This window comes from Aspergillus fijiensis, assembly GCF_003184825.1.
Source record: "Aspergillus fijiensis CBS 313.89 unplaced genomic scaffold BO72scaffold_54, whole genome shotgun sequence".
In the NCBI taxonomy this organism is placed as follows: domain Eukaryota; kingdom Fungi; phylum Ascomycota; class Eurotiomycetes; order Eurotiales; family Aspergillaceae; genus Aspergillus; species Aspergillus fijiensis.
Window position 1 is genome coordinate 51,779 of NW_024469030.1, and position 16,254 is coordinate 68,032.

Consider the following 16,254-nt stretch of genomic DNA (forward strand, 5'->3'; position numbering starts at 1 on the left):
TGAGCCGAGGTGGATGAAGTATAGGTTGGTGCCTGGCCGTCTACGCTCAGACATCTCCCATGCGAGGTAGGCTGCTACATGAGAAAATATCCTACTCCAGGGCCAGAAGAGTAAAGACGACGCAAGTCAATCTTCAGCTATCAGATTAAGAAAAGCTATTAATACACATTTCAGGGGGGACCCAATTGATCGATTGATACGAATCGGAAAGCGCCAACTCCAAGGAGATGTTTACCCTTCTGCAAAATAAAAAAAAATAAAGGTGAAAAAGGGGGGCAATGAAAGAACCCATCCGTAAGAACGCGTGGAAACCTGACACCTCCGTCCCTGTGCCGAATTTGGATCGAATTTGTGAGTGAAAGGATGAACTCTCGGATATGTAAGGAGACCTGGGAAAAGAAGACGCCGTTGCATGATCAGTAGTCGGAAAAGGAACATTTATCGTAATACTTTTTCGTCCGTCCCGGGCCAGCTATTTCCTTGCAATGCTCTCCAAACGCGACGGGGTATGGCTCAGAATAGCTAGCTATTCAATTTTGCCTGCAGGATTGGCCCTGGGAAGGGGAAGGAGAACGTGACACCCATCAAGGGAACCAGGCGTAGCTCTTGAGCGGGTTGCTACGGGCTCCGTCAATGGCCTCGCTGGCCCATTTCGACTTCCAATGCAATTCATTTGCGGCGGCATCAAGAAGAGCTTCCTGGCAGTCCGGCGGGAGTTCCGCGAGGATTTCCGGACTCATGAACTCGGCATTCTTTGGATCAGCGACGCTGAGGAATCCATTGGAGCCGACGTCGTGGACATCACCGTCCGGGCCGGGAATGCCGAGACCTGAATACGGGGCGGTTTCAAAATGGACATCGTGGATGGCGAAGCGACGAGAAAGAGCCATGGGGACAGAAGAGAATATGGTAGTGGTTTCAGGATCGGTCGGTTCGGTTGTTGTTACTGCCGTCGTGTCGCCGGCGTCATCCATCGATTCATCGGCTTCCCTATCCGCCACAACAGTTGACTCGTTGGTGTCTTTACCATTCGTCAACCTGAGGGTCGACATTCCCTGTGCCAGTCGACTCGCAAGGCGCGGGTCAGGAGGCGGTACTCGCTCCCAGCGAGCATGAGAGGGTTGCATGATCTTTGGGTACTGCATGAGGTTGGTGTGGATGTCATATTGACCATCCAGATTCATGCGGCGGGTCTGAGAAAGAAGGCTGTTGAAGTTGCTGCATCCATAAAATCAGCATCGTATAACTAGCCAAATCAAGAAACAAGAAAACGCATACCTTGCTTCGCGAGCGTGCTCAAGCATCCAATTGTCGCCTGTGACTGTGACCTTGCGCTTCTTTGAATCCACCACCTTACCCGTGGGCAAGGGGGCTGCGGGTGTGGCAGTGTGGTAGACGCTACTGGCTCCATGCCATGCGACGTACTGGTTCTTGTTATAAGATTCTCCCGGGCCCGGAAGTCTGTCCTCGGGGACAGCGAGTTCACCTTCCACATCTCCCCGTTCTCTCGCAGCCTGGGTATGATAATCGTCGACGACCTTTTTACCTCCAACGATAATCTTGGCGCCAAACTCCCGAAACACGGATCTGGCAGTGACCACGCCGATAGCTCGACCTTTGTAGGAGTGTGGGATGATTTCTCTTTCGATCAAATCGCGCTTCGCGTCATCGTCGATGATGATCTTGTACAAGAACTTGTGTTTCTGGAAGAACAGGTATGAGTCCCTGAATCCGATGCAGCGGGCCGGCTCTGTAGACAACATGTACTTCCGGTCGCCACGGTTAAGAAGTGTGAAGACGCGAACTCTGTAATCTCGGCCACCCAGCAGATTTCCGCACTTGTCGACCTTCGTTTCACCCTCCGGGTCGTCGGGCAGGGCTACTTCATCGTCGATGACATCCATCATGTTTCCTTCCTTGTCGATTGGAACCTGCGTAACATGCGACGGTCCGCGATTCCGCGCCCAACGTCCACCGCTGGCAGCAGGTCGTCCTCGTCTCCTCTTGACAGGCGTGCTCACATGAATCGGCGCGGGGGCGGAACCGTCGTCGGGCGCATCCCAGTCTGGGGGGCGGTTTTTGGGGGGGCGACCTATGCGACGCTTGCGCGGGATGGCTGAGATGCGACCTCCAGTGCGAGTTGGTGTGTCGCCCCGGGATGGCGCGTTGGAATCTTGTGCAGGTGTTGCCGCCTCTTCGTCTTCGGGGGCTGGGTCTGTTGGGCCTTCCACATCCGGATCCTTGTCCGACGCATCGCCAGGATCTGGCATAGCAGGCGAGGAGCCACGCGACGGCGGTGCTTCGATCATTTCTTCGTCAGAGGCATCGGGGAGCGGAGGTGCGGCATTCCCTAAACGGAAATTAATATTCGCGCTCATCACGGATTCAATTTCGCACGCACGCACGCCCTGGCAAGCAGCCAAAGAAGAATTACCAGGAAAGGCAGGAAGGGGAATATCATACTCATTGATTGAGCTGCTGCTTGGGCAGCCGCTCGAAGTTTGCGGGCCATCGTTGACTGACAGCGAGCGACCGTTTGAAGTGAAAGGAAGGAGGGAACGGGGACGCCAAACAGAGTAAGGTGGAGGAAGAGGCCCTTCGGACGTGCCTTTCCGCTGCCTGTCGCGCTAAACCAAGAGGGTGGTCGGACGCGGATCTTTAGTTTAGCCGAGGATGCTGTATCTATCACGTGACTAAGATCTGAAGACCGAGACTCTTGCCTCAGGCATACATAAAATGCTGCCTTGCCACGTGCCAAAACTTCTGTTCCCTTCCCCTTCCCCTTCTCCAATTTTTTGCCCTTTTCCTCCACTTCTGCCCCCCTCAATGGCGCGATCCCATTGACACTCGCTGCCGAATGATGTCATCGCTTCTTTTGCCCCGTCGATCGCCGACACTTAATTAGCGCTTGCATTGAGTTCTGATTTTCCGGAAAACCTCCTTCAAAACTTATCTACGGGCTTTCAATTGACATTTCGGGCTCCTCTCCACCATGTGTTGCAGTATGAGTATGCGGGATTTTCCGTGGATGGCAAGAGGTGGTTTTACTCGGTATTATGAGCAGGTCCAGGAGCACTGCATACTGCTGCTGCTCAATGAGGGCTTGAGCGACCATCCAACGCCATCGCGATAAGGTAAGCACAGACATTAACTAACCACTGGTATCAACAAGGTACGTAAGAACGTATCGCCTGCGCTTCATCCCAGCAGCCAGCTTCACATGCTGTAGAGAGGAAAAGGCGGTGGACATTCTCTTTTTTGACTTTTGGACACTCTCTGAAACCCCTCTTACCCTTTGCCCCTCCCATCTGCCCCCATCTCCAACCCAACCCCACCATGATAGGGTGCCTCTTCTCCGCACGCGTTGAATATCAGTGCATTTCTCTGAGGGGGTCGGGGGGGCCTCCCCTCGTGCAATCATGTTGATCGTGTTGAAGGGCGATCATGTCGTATCGTATACTGAGTACGCCGTAGTGTTTTATCTCTTCCACGGCGTGGTTTACTCCGGAGCAATGGATCTGCTGCTGCTGCTGCTGCTGCTGCTGCGTGTGGCCCGGCGATCGCGCTTACACAGCTTCTGCTGCAGGTGACCGGCCTCACTGATCACAGGTCGCCCTTGCCGACCCAAGCAACAACCCTAGGATCGTCAAAACAGCCGGTGGTGACACTGGGGAACTGCGTAGCAGGATTTTGGACTAGAAGCCGGGAGGAAGAAAGTCTATCAGTAATCCTACATGGGCCATCCCTCTTATTATTGGAGGCTGCTCAACAAAAGATATCGTTTCGATCCGCGGGCGCAGCTGCAAGCTGTTTTTCTTTCTACCTGCCTCCCGATAAAAAGTCTAACAACAATGCATTATGGAGTGATCTCTCCTCCTAGAGTGTGCGTGCGTTAGTGAAGGCCAGAAAGTCAAGCTGACTGACTGCGTCTCTCGGCTGTCACTGCCGTCGAACCAGCTGTCTTGGGAGATCGACTATCCTGCTCCACTTTCCTCCCCCACGACCACTGTTGCGATGACGCGCGAAAGTCGGTAGATTTGCAGTAATAGATAGATGTTGTATTGTGTGGGCAAAGCTTCCCCACTGATCATGTATGTATGTATGTATGTACTATGCTCAGCGGCCCTGAAATTCGTGAGGTGCACATGCAAGGAGAAGTCAGCCCGGAAATCCCGCTAGTTTCCGATGTGGTTCTCTGTTCTTTTTTTTTCACGTTTACGAGGACCGTTATCATCATCATCGGCGTCTTACTTTTGTTTAGTTGGGACAAGAACGAATTTAGTGGACAGAAGGGAGGGGGGAGGCTGTTGCGCAACGCGTAGTTAACTTAGGGCATCTGACTAAGAAATTAGGAATGCACGGAAAGCCCGAGGATGAGATTGACAGTAAACAGTAAAGCGAAGCAGACTCGACATCGAAGGCTTGCTTGTACTGTATGTAAATGCGGCGCGGCATTGCGGCTATACTACCCCCGAAAATAGATTCATGTATGCTGCAGAGTAACCATCATCTCAGCCGGCAAGGCTCTGCCCTTTCATATTCCCATCTGAGATAATCCGGCTTTGACCGCGACCACAACAAACACGAGCTGAAAATACTCCGCGGAAGTGTGATGTCACAAAAAAATCGCATCTCTTATCATACTAATTATCCCTGGTCGGATTTCTTCAGCAAGGTGAGCCGATTTCCGGTAGCTGTCACGGCAAGGGGAGTACAGTACTCGGACGAGAACTTTACATACTTCCATGACAGCCAAGGCAACCACTTCAGGAAGCGAGACATTCCTAAGGAGGTAATCGGTCCACTCCCGGTCCGGTCGAGCGCTACTAGGGAAGTAAAATCCCCTTTAGTAGTCCATAGGCGACAACCCAAAGGTGACATCGGTGATGAAATGTCACAGCTTCCTGCAGCTCAAGTGGATAGCATCATCGCCAGCCAAATGATCGAGTCACCCATCCCCTCATCCGCCGACTAGAATCTGTCTGTCAATCAATCATCCATTTTCAATGACCTGCGTTGATAGCGTTGGTCGCCGAGGAGACCCCACCCCGTTGCAGATGCCGGCAAGGCAACGAACGGACGGACTGAAGGAGAAAGAGGAGAAGAGGGAAAGGAGGAAGAGGAGGAGTAGGTGGTGGTGGTGGTGGTGGTGGTGGTGTGGCGGGCGGACTTATCATCCGGAAGTTCTTAAAGTGTAGAACTTTAGGTCGCGCGGCGCTTAGCGGATAAGCCTGGGGGAGAAAAGCTATAGCATCGCTGGAGGAACCGGGGGGTACAGTACGGAATAGTATAGTTTGGATAGACTTCCTGTATCGCGGGGACCGCTGTCAGATGGTGTTGCCCAGAAAGAAGAATGAAAGCCCTTTCTCCCATGGTACTACTGTACGATGTATGGTGGAAGGAAGGAGGTACGAAAAGTCGACACCAGATCCAAGCAAATGTCAAGGAACAGATGGAAGATCGATCGCACACAGATCTGAATTGATACGTCCTGGGCTGTGGTTGAACGGCATCTCGATGATCCCCTTACTCGGACCGGTTACTACCGACCACACGCAGAGTCCAGAGATGGTAAGGAGAAATATGGCAGACTTTCGAGAATGCCCGGTTCTCCCCCATGAACCATGGAGTGACGCTCACCGGGGCGGATAATCAGTCATCATTGATCCCAAATAGTCAAGAGGCAAATCATGCACCGAGTGGCTGCTCATCATCAGACCTCCTTAGAGTCATCAGCGGCTTGAAGCTCTTGCTTCTCTTGCTTCTTTCTCTTGACCGGACAATCAACGTTCGGGGTTCATATTTATCTTCAGATGACTCCCCTCCCCCTCCTCTTTCCTTTCCCCGAGGAGTTCGATGCGATGAGTTTGGTTTAGGATTCGATTTCCTGCTTGCTTGTCTGCTTGCTTGTTTCTGTCCATTCCGTCGGTTTCAGGCCCCATTTCGAACTACCAAGGCCGCTATTGCTTTGGGTCCATGATTCTTGTTCTTCTGCGGCTGCTAACTTACTTTGATTTTACTATTGCTCCATTTACTTACTATCATAACCATTACCGCTACTACTACTATATTATCACGGCTCCTTCTTCCTCACCTTGCTATTCATCTATCCATTGGCAAGCACTGGCAAGCACTGGCAAGCACTGGCGGTAATACCTAAAAGGACCATAATGTTGCTGCCCTGCGAGTCGGTTTGTGGTTGACTTCACCAAGTGGCTCCAACCCAAGCCCCCGACTCTATTTCTTCATTTGTCCAACCCACCGCCATCTCCACTCCGCGCGAGCCCTTTCGCCTTACTTGGTTGTGATTTGTTCCTGAGTCCCCAAAAGGTGGCAGTTTGCCTCCATCATTAACTTATCTTCTCCTGCTTAAGGCAACTCCGCACTAAGGTAGGTGCAAGATTTGTGTTTCATTGCCGTTCAACAGCCCCTGGACTATAAGCTCTGTTACAGGCCAACAAACCTACAACAGCATATATACAACATTATTGCCCGCCTCATCAATGGCCTCAAGAATTCTCTTTTCCACCTTCTTTATCTTTCATGCATGATTGATTGTTTTCCTACTTGTAGCAAATTCCCGCTCGACCTTATTGTATACCCCAGCATCACCACCAGCATCACTACAAGTGTCTGCTTGCACTCGTCGTTGAGCGCGATATACTACCTTTCGACCATCGCCTGACTGTTACTTCTTCTAGTTATCTTCAAGCGTGATTATTCACCTGGTTCGTGGTTACCCCTTCACCATTGGTTCGATTTCCCCGTAATCCAGCCCATGCCTTCAATGATCTTAACCTTCTTTCTATTGCTTTTTTTTGTCCGCAATTTTTGAAGTTCATCCCCCTTTGGTATCCTGCAAGTCCCTGATCCATTCAGCGGCTTCAGCGGCACCTTGAGTCTATGACTGGCAGTTGGTTCTTTTTTTGTTTTTCCCTCTTCTTCTTTTTTGGGACTGCATGAACGCCACCACCCTTTGCTTCCACACTTATCAACTTCCACATTTGCCAGATTCTTGAAGGGTGTGAACCATGAAAGATCTCTCTCTCTCTTTCTAACATTTGATGTGTTGGTATTTTTTGACAGGGTTATATAAATCGATCAGACGAGCAACCGACTCACGATTCATCTACGTACCCATCAACTACTTACTACTACCTACCACCCACCACCTACCTTTACCTTACCTGATTCAATCCCACTCACTGCACCAACCGAACCCGCTATCCGCCGGTGTCCGCCCGCCATTTGTCCATCTGGACCTGATTGACGCTAAGGCTCCATTTGCAACCCACATTGACGACGGGCAGTAATTGTAAGTTCCAATGATTCATTTCATCCTCCTCGTGTCTTGTCTCTTGTCTTCGGGTTTCTTCAGCTCGCCCCCAAGCTGAGAGTGAGAACGAGAACCAGAAAAAAAAAAAGAAAAGGGACGAACTCATTGGGTTCCTTTATGGGCGAAAAAAGAAAAAAAAGATCACTTCTTCGTTCTTTTCTCTCTCTCTCTTTCTTTCTATTTTCTTGCCCTGTGGCATTATTATTCGCCCCCCCTCTTCCCCTACCTACCAAGCTTAGCCTTCTACCCTACCCTACCCAGTTCCCTTTTACTCACCCCCCCCATTAACTACAATTCCACTTCGAATTCCCCCTAATCTGCGCCTGACTTCATCCGCCTCCGCCTCTTTCAACATTTTCTCTCGCTCGGATCCACTTCTGGCTCTTCTGCTTTTAACACCTTCCTACCACCCAACAGGTCATTTAATCCCGCCTTCTCTATCCTTCTACCCCTCCCCATTCTTCTCACATCGCCCTGTCATCCGAACCCGATCGGATCCAACATCCCGCAAATTCCCCTGGGTTATACTCCCCAACATCATCTCCCCGACAAACCTTTTCTAGCTAAGATCTCTTCTCCTACATCTTCCGGAAGAGAGATTTTTGTTGCTCGCTAGTCGGCCTCGACTCACCTCACGCTCCACTACGTCATCCTTCGCGTCGCAACGTCTAGAACGACGATCTTTAATTCCGGTGCGCTAGGCGGAGGACTTGGTTATCGGATGGGAACATAATCATGGCTGCTGCTCAGAGTGCAACCCAATCGCGCGGAGATGCGGAGATGTTGAAGCAGCCCATACCCCGGAGGTGAGTCTGCTACTATGGATACTTCATCCGCCACCAGATAGTTGCGATCTCGCGATGAGGATTACCAAGGTTCGGCCTTTACACTCCGAACCTGAATGCCCTCATGCTACTCATTTCTTACATGTCACTTATGTTCTGCGTAATATTGCATGCATCATGAGTCAACCACGATAGGCCAACGACGCAAAGTCTTGTATCCTCATCGTCTTGGCTCACATCTGCACCGCCCTGAAGTTTCCCCCCCCCCCAGCCATCTATTCGATCTCTTGTCACTCAGTCGTTGTGTTTTGAGGCGCTTTGCGGTTTTACTGCTTTCCGTGTCGCGGCCGATTCAACAAATCTTCATTTTCCTCTGCGGTGGCTAACTAGTTGTGTAGCAGCGGTGTGCAAGAGGAAGACAACCAAGATTCGATCGGTTCAAACAGTCCGACGCCAACCGGAATCTCGACTCCACAGCCCGATCTAGCAGATAAGCGTCTGCCCTCCCTAAGTTCCAGTTACTTCCAGGTTGGTTCTCCCTCAAATAATAACACTCGTCGCCCCAACACCCGGTGTTCTTCTTCTGAGACTCGTGCTTCCGCGTATTCTTTCCAGTCGGATATGTCCGCTGGAGGAGGTCGGGACTCTCAAACTTTTGGTCACAATTCCTCACCCTCGGACTCCTTTGTCTTGATGGAGCGCCCGGAGGTTACGGACACCAAGTTATCTGTCGCTTCGCCGGATCAGAATCTTGAGACGAATATGATAGTACCAGAGACATTACCCCCCACGAACCTACCTACACCCCCGTACCACTCCGCTTGTTCCCTTCTGCAGAAAGAGTCGGATGAGACTGGATCTGGTTCTTTTACCTCGGACAGAGGCATGAGCTCTATTTTCACTACGTTGAAGAATTATCTCTCGCCCGCCGGGAGCATGTCTTCTTCCGAATCTCCAGCCCGTCGTCATACCTCCCTGCCAGTTTCCAGCGTCTCTGACGACCCTGTCCTTGCCACACACTTCTCCAACCCTTCTCTTCCTCCTTACATGTCAGATACCCTATGTTTGGCGGATGCTCCCCTACTCGAACACGAAAAACCACTTGTCTCTATAACTTCTGAGAATCTGGCGAAGCTAACTGGAACCGTGTCGGATCTTGTGCGCTTTAAGAACACACCCCCACTTACTCCACGGGCCATGTCCAACGAAGGATCGCAACTGGACAAGAAGCCGGTCACATCGCCTCCTCCAGCATCAATTCCCGTACCAGCCCAGTCCGGCGACGAAACAAGCTCTACCGACGAGCTTGCCGGGAAGCTCAACGAGGCCTTCCCCCCCGAGAGAGATACTCCGTCGCCGTCTAATGGCCCGCCCGTGGCCCCACTGAAGGGCAAGTTGTTTGTCAAGATTTCCGAGGCCAGGGGATTGCGACCCGGATTCGATCCCTATGTGGTGTGCGTTTTTGAATGGAATGAAGCGATTTCGAAGAGTGCCAAAGAGGAAGAAGACGCCTCGCTGGAACGGCAGCAAAAGGAACAGGAAAGCTTGGAACCCGAAGCTGGACGGCCGATGGCGATCCCGATGAAAAGTCGACAGAGTAGCAACAACAGCGCGCTAGACGGTCCCGATTTGAGGGGTGGTCGGGCTCCTGTCACTGATCCTCATTGGAATCACGAAGCGACTTTGTAAGTCCATTCCGTGTTTAATGCCACATGGCGCTTGTATCCAAGTATCCGACCATCGCTAACTCTGAACAGCGACGTCTTCGGGGACGAGTCGGAAATTGATGTGTCCGTCTATGATCGGAGCAACCATGAAGATTTTCTTGGTCACGTGCGACTATGCATTAATCTGATGGAAGACAATAGCCGCCTGGAAGGGTGGTTTCCTTTGGCTTCCCGTGCGGCGGGTGACTCTCAGGTGTCCGGAGAGATTCACCTGGAAATGCATTTCGAGAAGACAGAGAGAAAGCAGGTGGGACCGAACGATTTCGAGATCTTGAAGCTTATTGGCAAGGGAACTTTTGGCCAGGTGTATCAAGTGAAGAAGAAGGACACACGGCGTATTTACGCTATGAAGGTTCTTTCGAAGAAGGTCATCATCCAGAAGAAGGAGGTTGCGCATACCTTGGGTGAGCGTAACATTCTTGTTCGAACAGCTATGGCCGCTTCTCCCTTCATCGTCGGGCTGAAGTTCTCCTTTCAAACACCCACCGACCTTTACTTGGTCACGGACTATATGTCCGGCGGCGAGCTATTCTGGCATCTCCAGAAAGAAGGACGATTCCAAGAGGCGCGTGCTAAGTTTTACATTGCCGAGTTGATCTTGGCCCTACAGCATCTTCACGACCACGATATCGTGTATCGTGATCTTAAGCCGGAGAACATCCTCCTCGACGCCAATGGTCATATCGCTCTTTGTGATTTCGGCCTTTCCAAGGCAAACCTCACCCAAAACGATACCACAAATACTTTCTGCGGAACGACCGAATATCTCGCCCCGGAGGTATTGCTTGATGAACAAGGTTATACCAAGATGGTCGATTTCTGGTCTCTTGGAGTCCTTGTTTTCGAAATGTGCTGCGGCTGGAGTCCTTTCTATGCCGAAGATACCCAGCAGATGTACAAGAACATCGCCTTTGGCAAGGTCCGTTTCCCTCGTGACGCTTTGAGCACAGAGGGAAGGAACTTCGTGAAGGGCTTGCTCAACCGGAACCCCAAGCACCGTCTTGGCGCCAAGGGCGACGCGAAGGAGCTCATGGCCCATCCTTTCTTTGACGATGTTGACTGGGAGGCACTGGGTCGCAAGGAGGTGATACCTCCTTTCAAGCCTGTCCTCAAGTCCGATACGGACACTTCCAATTTCGACCCCGAATTCACCAATGCCCTAGAGAACAACAACTCTCTGAATGACCGCGCAGCCGCTCTTGCCAACGGGCTGATGCCTGCGGGGACACCGCTGTCTCCCGGTCTGCAGGCCAATTTCAAGGGCTTTACCTTTGTGAACGAAAGCTCGATCGACCACCACTTCAAGAACGATACTGGCGACCACATGGTTGAGGATACCGAGACGTGGCCTCGGGCCCAACAGGTGTCAAGCAACCACATGGATCACCGTATGAGTGGCGTTCAGAGAACTGGTGAAGGCGGCGAGCCCGGGATCTTCAACGTTGATGATAATTTCGACATGTGATAATGGCCTGATGCATGGAAATGGAGTTGTGATTTATATCTTCTTGTTTGTACATGCTTCTATGTGTGGAGATGGAATAGGCTTCAAAGCCTAGATTCCATTTGCCCATGCTTGCTCTCCAGGGATGTCTTTTATTTTATAGCTTCTTTTCTGTGAGTACTTCGGGGAACATCATGCTGTACACACCCAGCGGCTTTGCTTTTCCTGTTCTTATCCCTCTTGGCCTATTGTGTTAGCTCTTTTCTGATCTTTTCTATCATGTCAAATGGATAGATGGTTGGATGACTTTTTATGATTGATTGATTGAACTTTCATTTGTGAGTAGGACTTGCGGGTTTCAAGAACCACCGATGGTTCCTCATTCATCTGGGAACTGTCAGTTGTTATGCCCAGCATATCTGTCCACTGCATTGCTGGATGATCTATGTCATGAATGTTTCTTTTCTGGATGCTCTCTTGTTATGGCTTCTGTGATAAGCTGTTCACAAGTCAAGTTCATTGCTTCGGTTTTCCTTGAATCCGGGAGTTGGTCGGACAGACTCGAAGAGATCATGCAGCGGCGTTTCACTGTCGGGCAGCATGGCGCAGGAAAGGTCGTGTGCTTGTCTTTTCTTTGTGCTTTTGAATTGGCTAGGCTAGAAGAGCTGGTTGTGTCTTGAGGCAATGCATGTGCATAAATAATACAATAAAATACCTGACTGTTGAGATCAATCTGACCTTTCTCAGGCCTACATCTAGTTTCCAATTACTGATACATCACCTTGTCCACGTGACAGAAACCTTGAGCCAACAGAATGGCTGGAGTTCCTGAATGACCGCAGCTCAAGCTCCCGCCCGAGTCCTTTCCTTCTCTCTCCTTTCCTTCCCCTCCCCGCCGCCCTGCGGAATGCTGCCCGTGTCCCCGGTGATCACAAACAACCTTGAAACCACAACCAACCAAGCCGAACTGAACGCTTATCATCAATCTATTCCAACCCTGGGCAAGATTTGGCAAGGCATCCTCGCCGTCTTGCTGCGCGGGGTCGGATTCTGCGTGCCTGATTGAGCTTAGTCCCGGATGACGACGGGGTGATCAGAAGCACTTTATGTTACCTTCCCGCCTGCAGCTGCGCCAATAGTTTCCCTTTCACCATCCATCCCTGCGAGAGGTTGCAAAAGGACCCTGCTGTGGCGTACATATTCAATATCCTCCCCAAATTGTCCGGTCATGCGCAATCACAGTCACTGCCTCGGTCTGTTCTGAATGCAAGCAGCTGATAAGGACCCCTCTTCCCTGGTGAGGAGCTTTAAGCTTCCAGATGTGACGCTTGCTCGAATACACTCGATTCACCGACCACCATGGCGAATCTCAAGTTTGGCTTAGCCCTCGTGAGCAGCGTAGCGACAGCACTTGTTGTGCTGCAATTGTTCCTGCTGATTAGCAACTCCAACGTCAATCAGCCGGTCAGGGTGCAGTCGCGGCTGCAATGGAAACAGAGAGCGACCACGACATCTGCGGCAACTTCTGCGTCTTCCGCGGCGGAGAATGGGACCTTCTTACTTGGTGCAGGAAAGGCGGATATCACGGGGTAAATCGATGCAGTCCACATTCCCATCACGCAGAACGACTGACTGAGTCAATGTAGGCCCGTGGCGGAAGTCATCTTCAACGGCTATGCGAGCTTGGATCAGGTTGGCTCTGGCCTGCGACAAAGGATCTACTCCCGCGCTTTCATTGTGGCGAACCCACAGAACACAAGCGATACCTTCATCTATCTCGTACTGGATGCTTTGACGGGCGACACTGCTGTGCGGTATGGTGTACTTGAAGGCCTCGCTGCTTTAGGTGGCGAGTATACCAGATATGGAGAGCAGAACCTAGCTCTCACCGGGACTCATTCCCACTCAGGCCCAGGCGCATGGATGAACTACCTCCTTCCCCAAATCCCAACCAAGGGCTTCGATAAGCAGAGCTATCAAGCTGTCGTGGATGGTGTTCTACTCTCTATTCAGCGGGCCCATGAAAGCCTAGAGCCCGGGTCTCTCAACTTCGGTTCTATTGATCTTGAAGACGCCAACATCAACAGAAGCCCTTATGCCTACGATGCTAATCCTGCAGATGAAAAGGCGAAATATCCGGCAAATGTCGACAAGACGTTGACACTTCTGAGATTTGATAGAGCATCCGACAGCAAAACAACAGCGGTGTTGTCCTTCTTCCCCGTCCATGGAACGTCTATGTATGAAAACAATACATTGGTCACTGGGGATAACAAAGGCGTCGCTGCGTGGCTCTTCGAAAGGAGCGTCCAGGACGATGAGAACTTTGCGGATGGCTTTGTCGCAGGGTTTTCTCAATCTAATGTCGGCGATACCAGTCCAAATGTCCTCGGAGCCTGGTGTGAAGATGGTTCGGGAGAACAATGTAAGTACACAGACAGCACTTGTGGCGGGAAACCCGTAGACTGCCACGGCCGGGGGCCCTACTTCACCGAGAAAGATAACGGCGCAAAAAGCTGTTTCGAGATCGGACGACGTCAGTATGAAGCCGCAAAGACATTGTACAGCCAGCTGGACACGAACCCGACCAAAATTCTGCCTAACGAGGTCCGCTCGTTCCATGTCTACCGCGACATGTCGAACTACACCTTTCAGTCACCTTTCAACTCGAGCACTTTGACTACGTGCTCGGCAGCGCTAGGTTTCTCATTTGCCGCCGGCACTACTGATGGGCCGGGATATTTTGACTTCACTCAGAATGGAACTGGGCCCGCAGAGTCCAATCCTTTGTGGTACGTCGCCCGCGCATTCGTCCACCAGCCGTCGGCGGCGCAGCAGGCTTGTCAGGCGCCTAAAGAAATTCTGCTTGACGTTGGTGCTGTCACGCAGCCGTATGCTTGGACGCCCAACATCGTGGACATCCAAGTCCTGCGTGTAGGGCAGTTGTTCCTCGTCATTTCTACTAGTGAGGCGACTACAATGTCTGGCAGGCGCTGGAAGGAAGCTATCGCGACATCTGCGAAGGACGTGCTTTCTATCGAGAATCCTCTTGTTGTTTTGGGGGCTCCGTCGAATAGCTATGCGCACTACGTAGCTACAGAGGAGGAATATGGAGTTCAACGTTACGAGGGGGCTTCTACTCTCTACGGCCCGAACACGCTGGCTGCATATGTGAACTTGACCCTGACATATCTACCATATCTTGGGGACTTGCCCAATACAGCCAGTCTCCCATCACTGTCCACTGGTCTGGAGCCTCCGATTAACACAGACAATTCATTAAGCTTTATCACGGGTGTGGTATATGATGGGTCCCCTGTGGGAAAAGCCTTCGGGGATGTTGTCTCGTCTCTTGAAAATGCCACCTACTACCCTGGGGACACGGTCAATGTGACATTCGTGGGCGCAAATCCGCGGAATAATCTGCGGCAGGAATCGACTTTTGCCGCTGTGGAGCGACTTGATCCGAGCACAGGCTCTTGGGTGGTGGTCCGCAAAGATTCAGACTGGAATCTTGTCTACAACTGGGTCAGGACAAGCACAGTGCTAGGCTATAGCCAAGTTACTCTTCAGTGGGAGATTGAAGACGACTACTACAACACTGGCAATCCCAATTCGCTGCAGGCTGGGACTTACCGATTCCACTACTATGGGGACTCGAAAGCGTTGACCGGCCAAATTACTGCCTTTGAGGGAATAAGTGACTCTTTTATTGTTGCACTGAATTGAGGACAATCGCCGTGTTCTGAATGTCGAGTTGTCGCCATGTCAAGGTGCGAATGCGGACAGAGGAGTCAAACAATACAATAGGCACTATACGAGTTACTGTGCTAGTAGCCGAAGAAGACGATTTGTTCTGGAGCCATAGACCTGGGTTGTCTTGTCTATTTTTGTAGTGTCTCATCATAGTAAAACGTGAGGCTTTTCACGCAAGCCATGTTTTCCGTCAGTACTGAGGTCTGGTGGCTGTGCTCTTGATTCGCTCCGATCTTATTCAACGAAACAAAATGATCGACAAGATCCTGTCAAATGCGACGATGCTGGACTGCCAATCAAGCCGGGGGGGTGGTGCAACACTGCATGATGCATGGATTCTTTTTTTTGTTGTCGCGCGGCAACTCGTCTTTCTTCAGCCAACCACTTCATCTCCACGCAGGGCTTGATTGTCTCATCTCCCGCTGGACAAAGACCTGAATAAAATGGCCGGGCTTAAGAGATGGCTGTCCCCCCCCTCCAAACACTGTTCTTTGCTTCTTTGAGCCTTTCTTGCCATTGTCTCTCATTAATCTTTCTTGCTTGTTCATCACCTTTCGTTCAAGCCAGAATGGGTAAATAGCTGTTCTGACCCGATCTGCAAGCCATGTTAATTTCAATTCGCACCCCGTCCCTTCGCTAAAGTTTCGTTCTCTTGCATATTCCATCGACATTTATTTCCGAGTCTATCGCTTCGCATTCTACAAGATGCACCTAATCCACGCTGCCATCGTTCTTTATGTCTTCGCCTATCCTTGCTCGGCCGGCCCGATCGCTCATTTACTTCACAAACCCAGGGACCTGGAGTCTTCTGGTGCATTGTCACACGCCTCGCATGAATCTCCTGCGGCTGCAATCTCACTTGGGTCTCGAGACCTCGACGAAGGAGATGAAGGCCTCTTGACCATCGTCCCTGTGACGCCTACCAATTTACCACAGTCTACGTCTGCGACAGTCCAAGAAGCCTCCAGTTCCAGCGCGACAGTTGCCGGCGTTTCGACTGACGAGCCTTTACCCACGATTGCCTCGACTGTTCAGCAACCTACACCTGGCTCACCTGTAGCTGGATCAAGCACAACAGCTCAGGCGGACACGCCCGGTTCCAGCATCGCTGTTCCAGAAACCCCCGTGGCTTCCCAGACCCCAACCAGTCAGCAAATATCTTCTAGCACAGTTCTAGCTGAAGCAAATACAGGTACACAAGGAGAG

General features: G+C 51.2%; 5 protein-coding genes across 5 annotated transcripts; 4 read left to right on the forward strand and 1 right to left on the reverse strand.

Moving 5' to 3' along the window:
* Window positions 1-127: 127 nt before the first annotated feature.
* BO72DRAFT_436323 (nuclear localization protein Npl6) lies at window positions 128-2,687 on the reverse strand. Its single transcript, XM_040943319.1, has 3 exons — window positions 2,464-2,687; window positions 1,279-2,350; window positions 128-1,218 (listed from the first exon to the last, which is right to left on the reverse strand). Exons 1-3 carry the CDS (start codon window positions 2,510-2,512, stop codon window positions 585-587), a joined length of 1,755 nt encoding a protein of 584 aa, XP_040797886.1. The 5' UTR covers window positions 2,513-2,687; the 3' UTR covers window positions 128-584.
* Window positions 2,688-7,196: 4,509 nt separating this feature from the next.
* On the forward strand, window positions 7,197-7,883 carry BO72DRAFT_451196 (uncharacterized protein). The gene has a single exon (XM_040945430.1). The coding sequence runs from the start codon at window positions 7,454-7,456 to the stop codon at window positions 7,622-7,624; it is 171 nt and encodes a 56-aa protein (XP_040797887.1). The 5' UTR covers window positions 7,197-7,453; the 3' UTR covers window positions 7,625-7,883.
* A 188-nt stretch (window positions 7,884-8,071) lies between these two features.
* Window positions 8,072-11,313, forward strand: schA (serine/threonine protein kinase SCH9; the record flags this gene model as incomplete). The annotated part of the gene is made up of 3 exons (XM_040947082.1): window positions 8,072-8,142; window positions 8,520-9,806; window positions 9,879-11,313. 3 exons carry the CDS (start codon window positions 8,072-8,074, stop codon window positions 11,311-11,313), a joined length of 2,793 nt encoding a protein of 930 aa, XP_040797888.1.
* Window positions 11,314-11,488: 175 nt separating this feature from the next.
* Window positions 11,489-12,024, forward strand: BO72DRAFT_221245 (uncharacterized protein). The gene has a single exon (XM_040939772.1). The coding sequence runs from the start codon at window positions 11,664-11,666 to the stop codon at window positions 11,970-11,972; it is 309 nt and encodes a 102-aa protein (XP_040797889.1). The 5' UTR covers window positions 11,489-11,663; the 3' UTR covers window positions 11,973-12,024.
* Window positions 12,025-12,505: 481 nt separating this feature from the next.
* BO72DRAFT_221548 (neutral/alkaline ceramidase) lies at window positions 12,506-15,171 on the forward strand. The gene is made up of 2 exons (XM_040939773.1): window positions 12,506-12,881; window positions 12,939-15,171. The coding sequence occupies exons 1-2, from the start codon at window positions 12,652-12,654 to the stop codon at window positions 15,019-15,021; spliced, it is 2,313 nt and encodes a 770-aa protein (XP_040797890.1). The 5' UTR covers window positions 12,506-12,651; the 3' UTR covers window positions 15,022-15,171.
* Window positions 15,172-16,254: the final 1,083 nt, after the last annotated feature.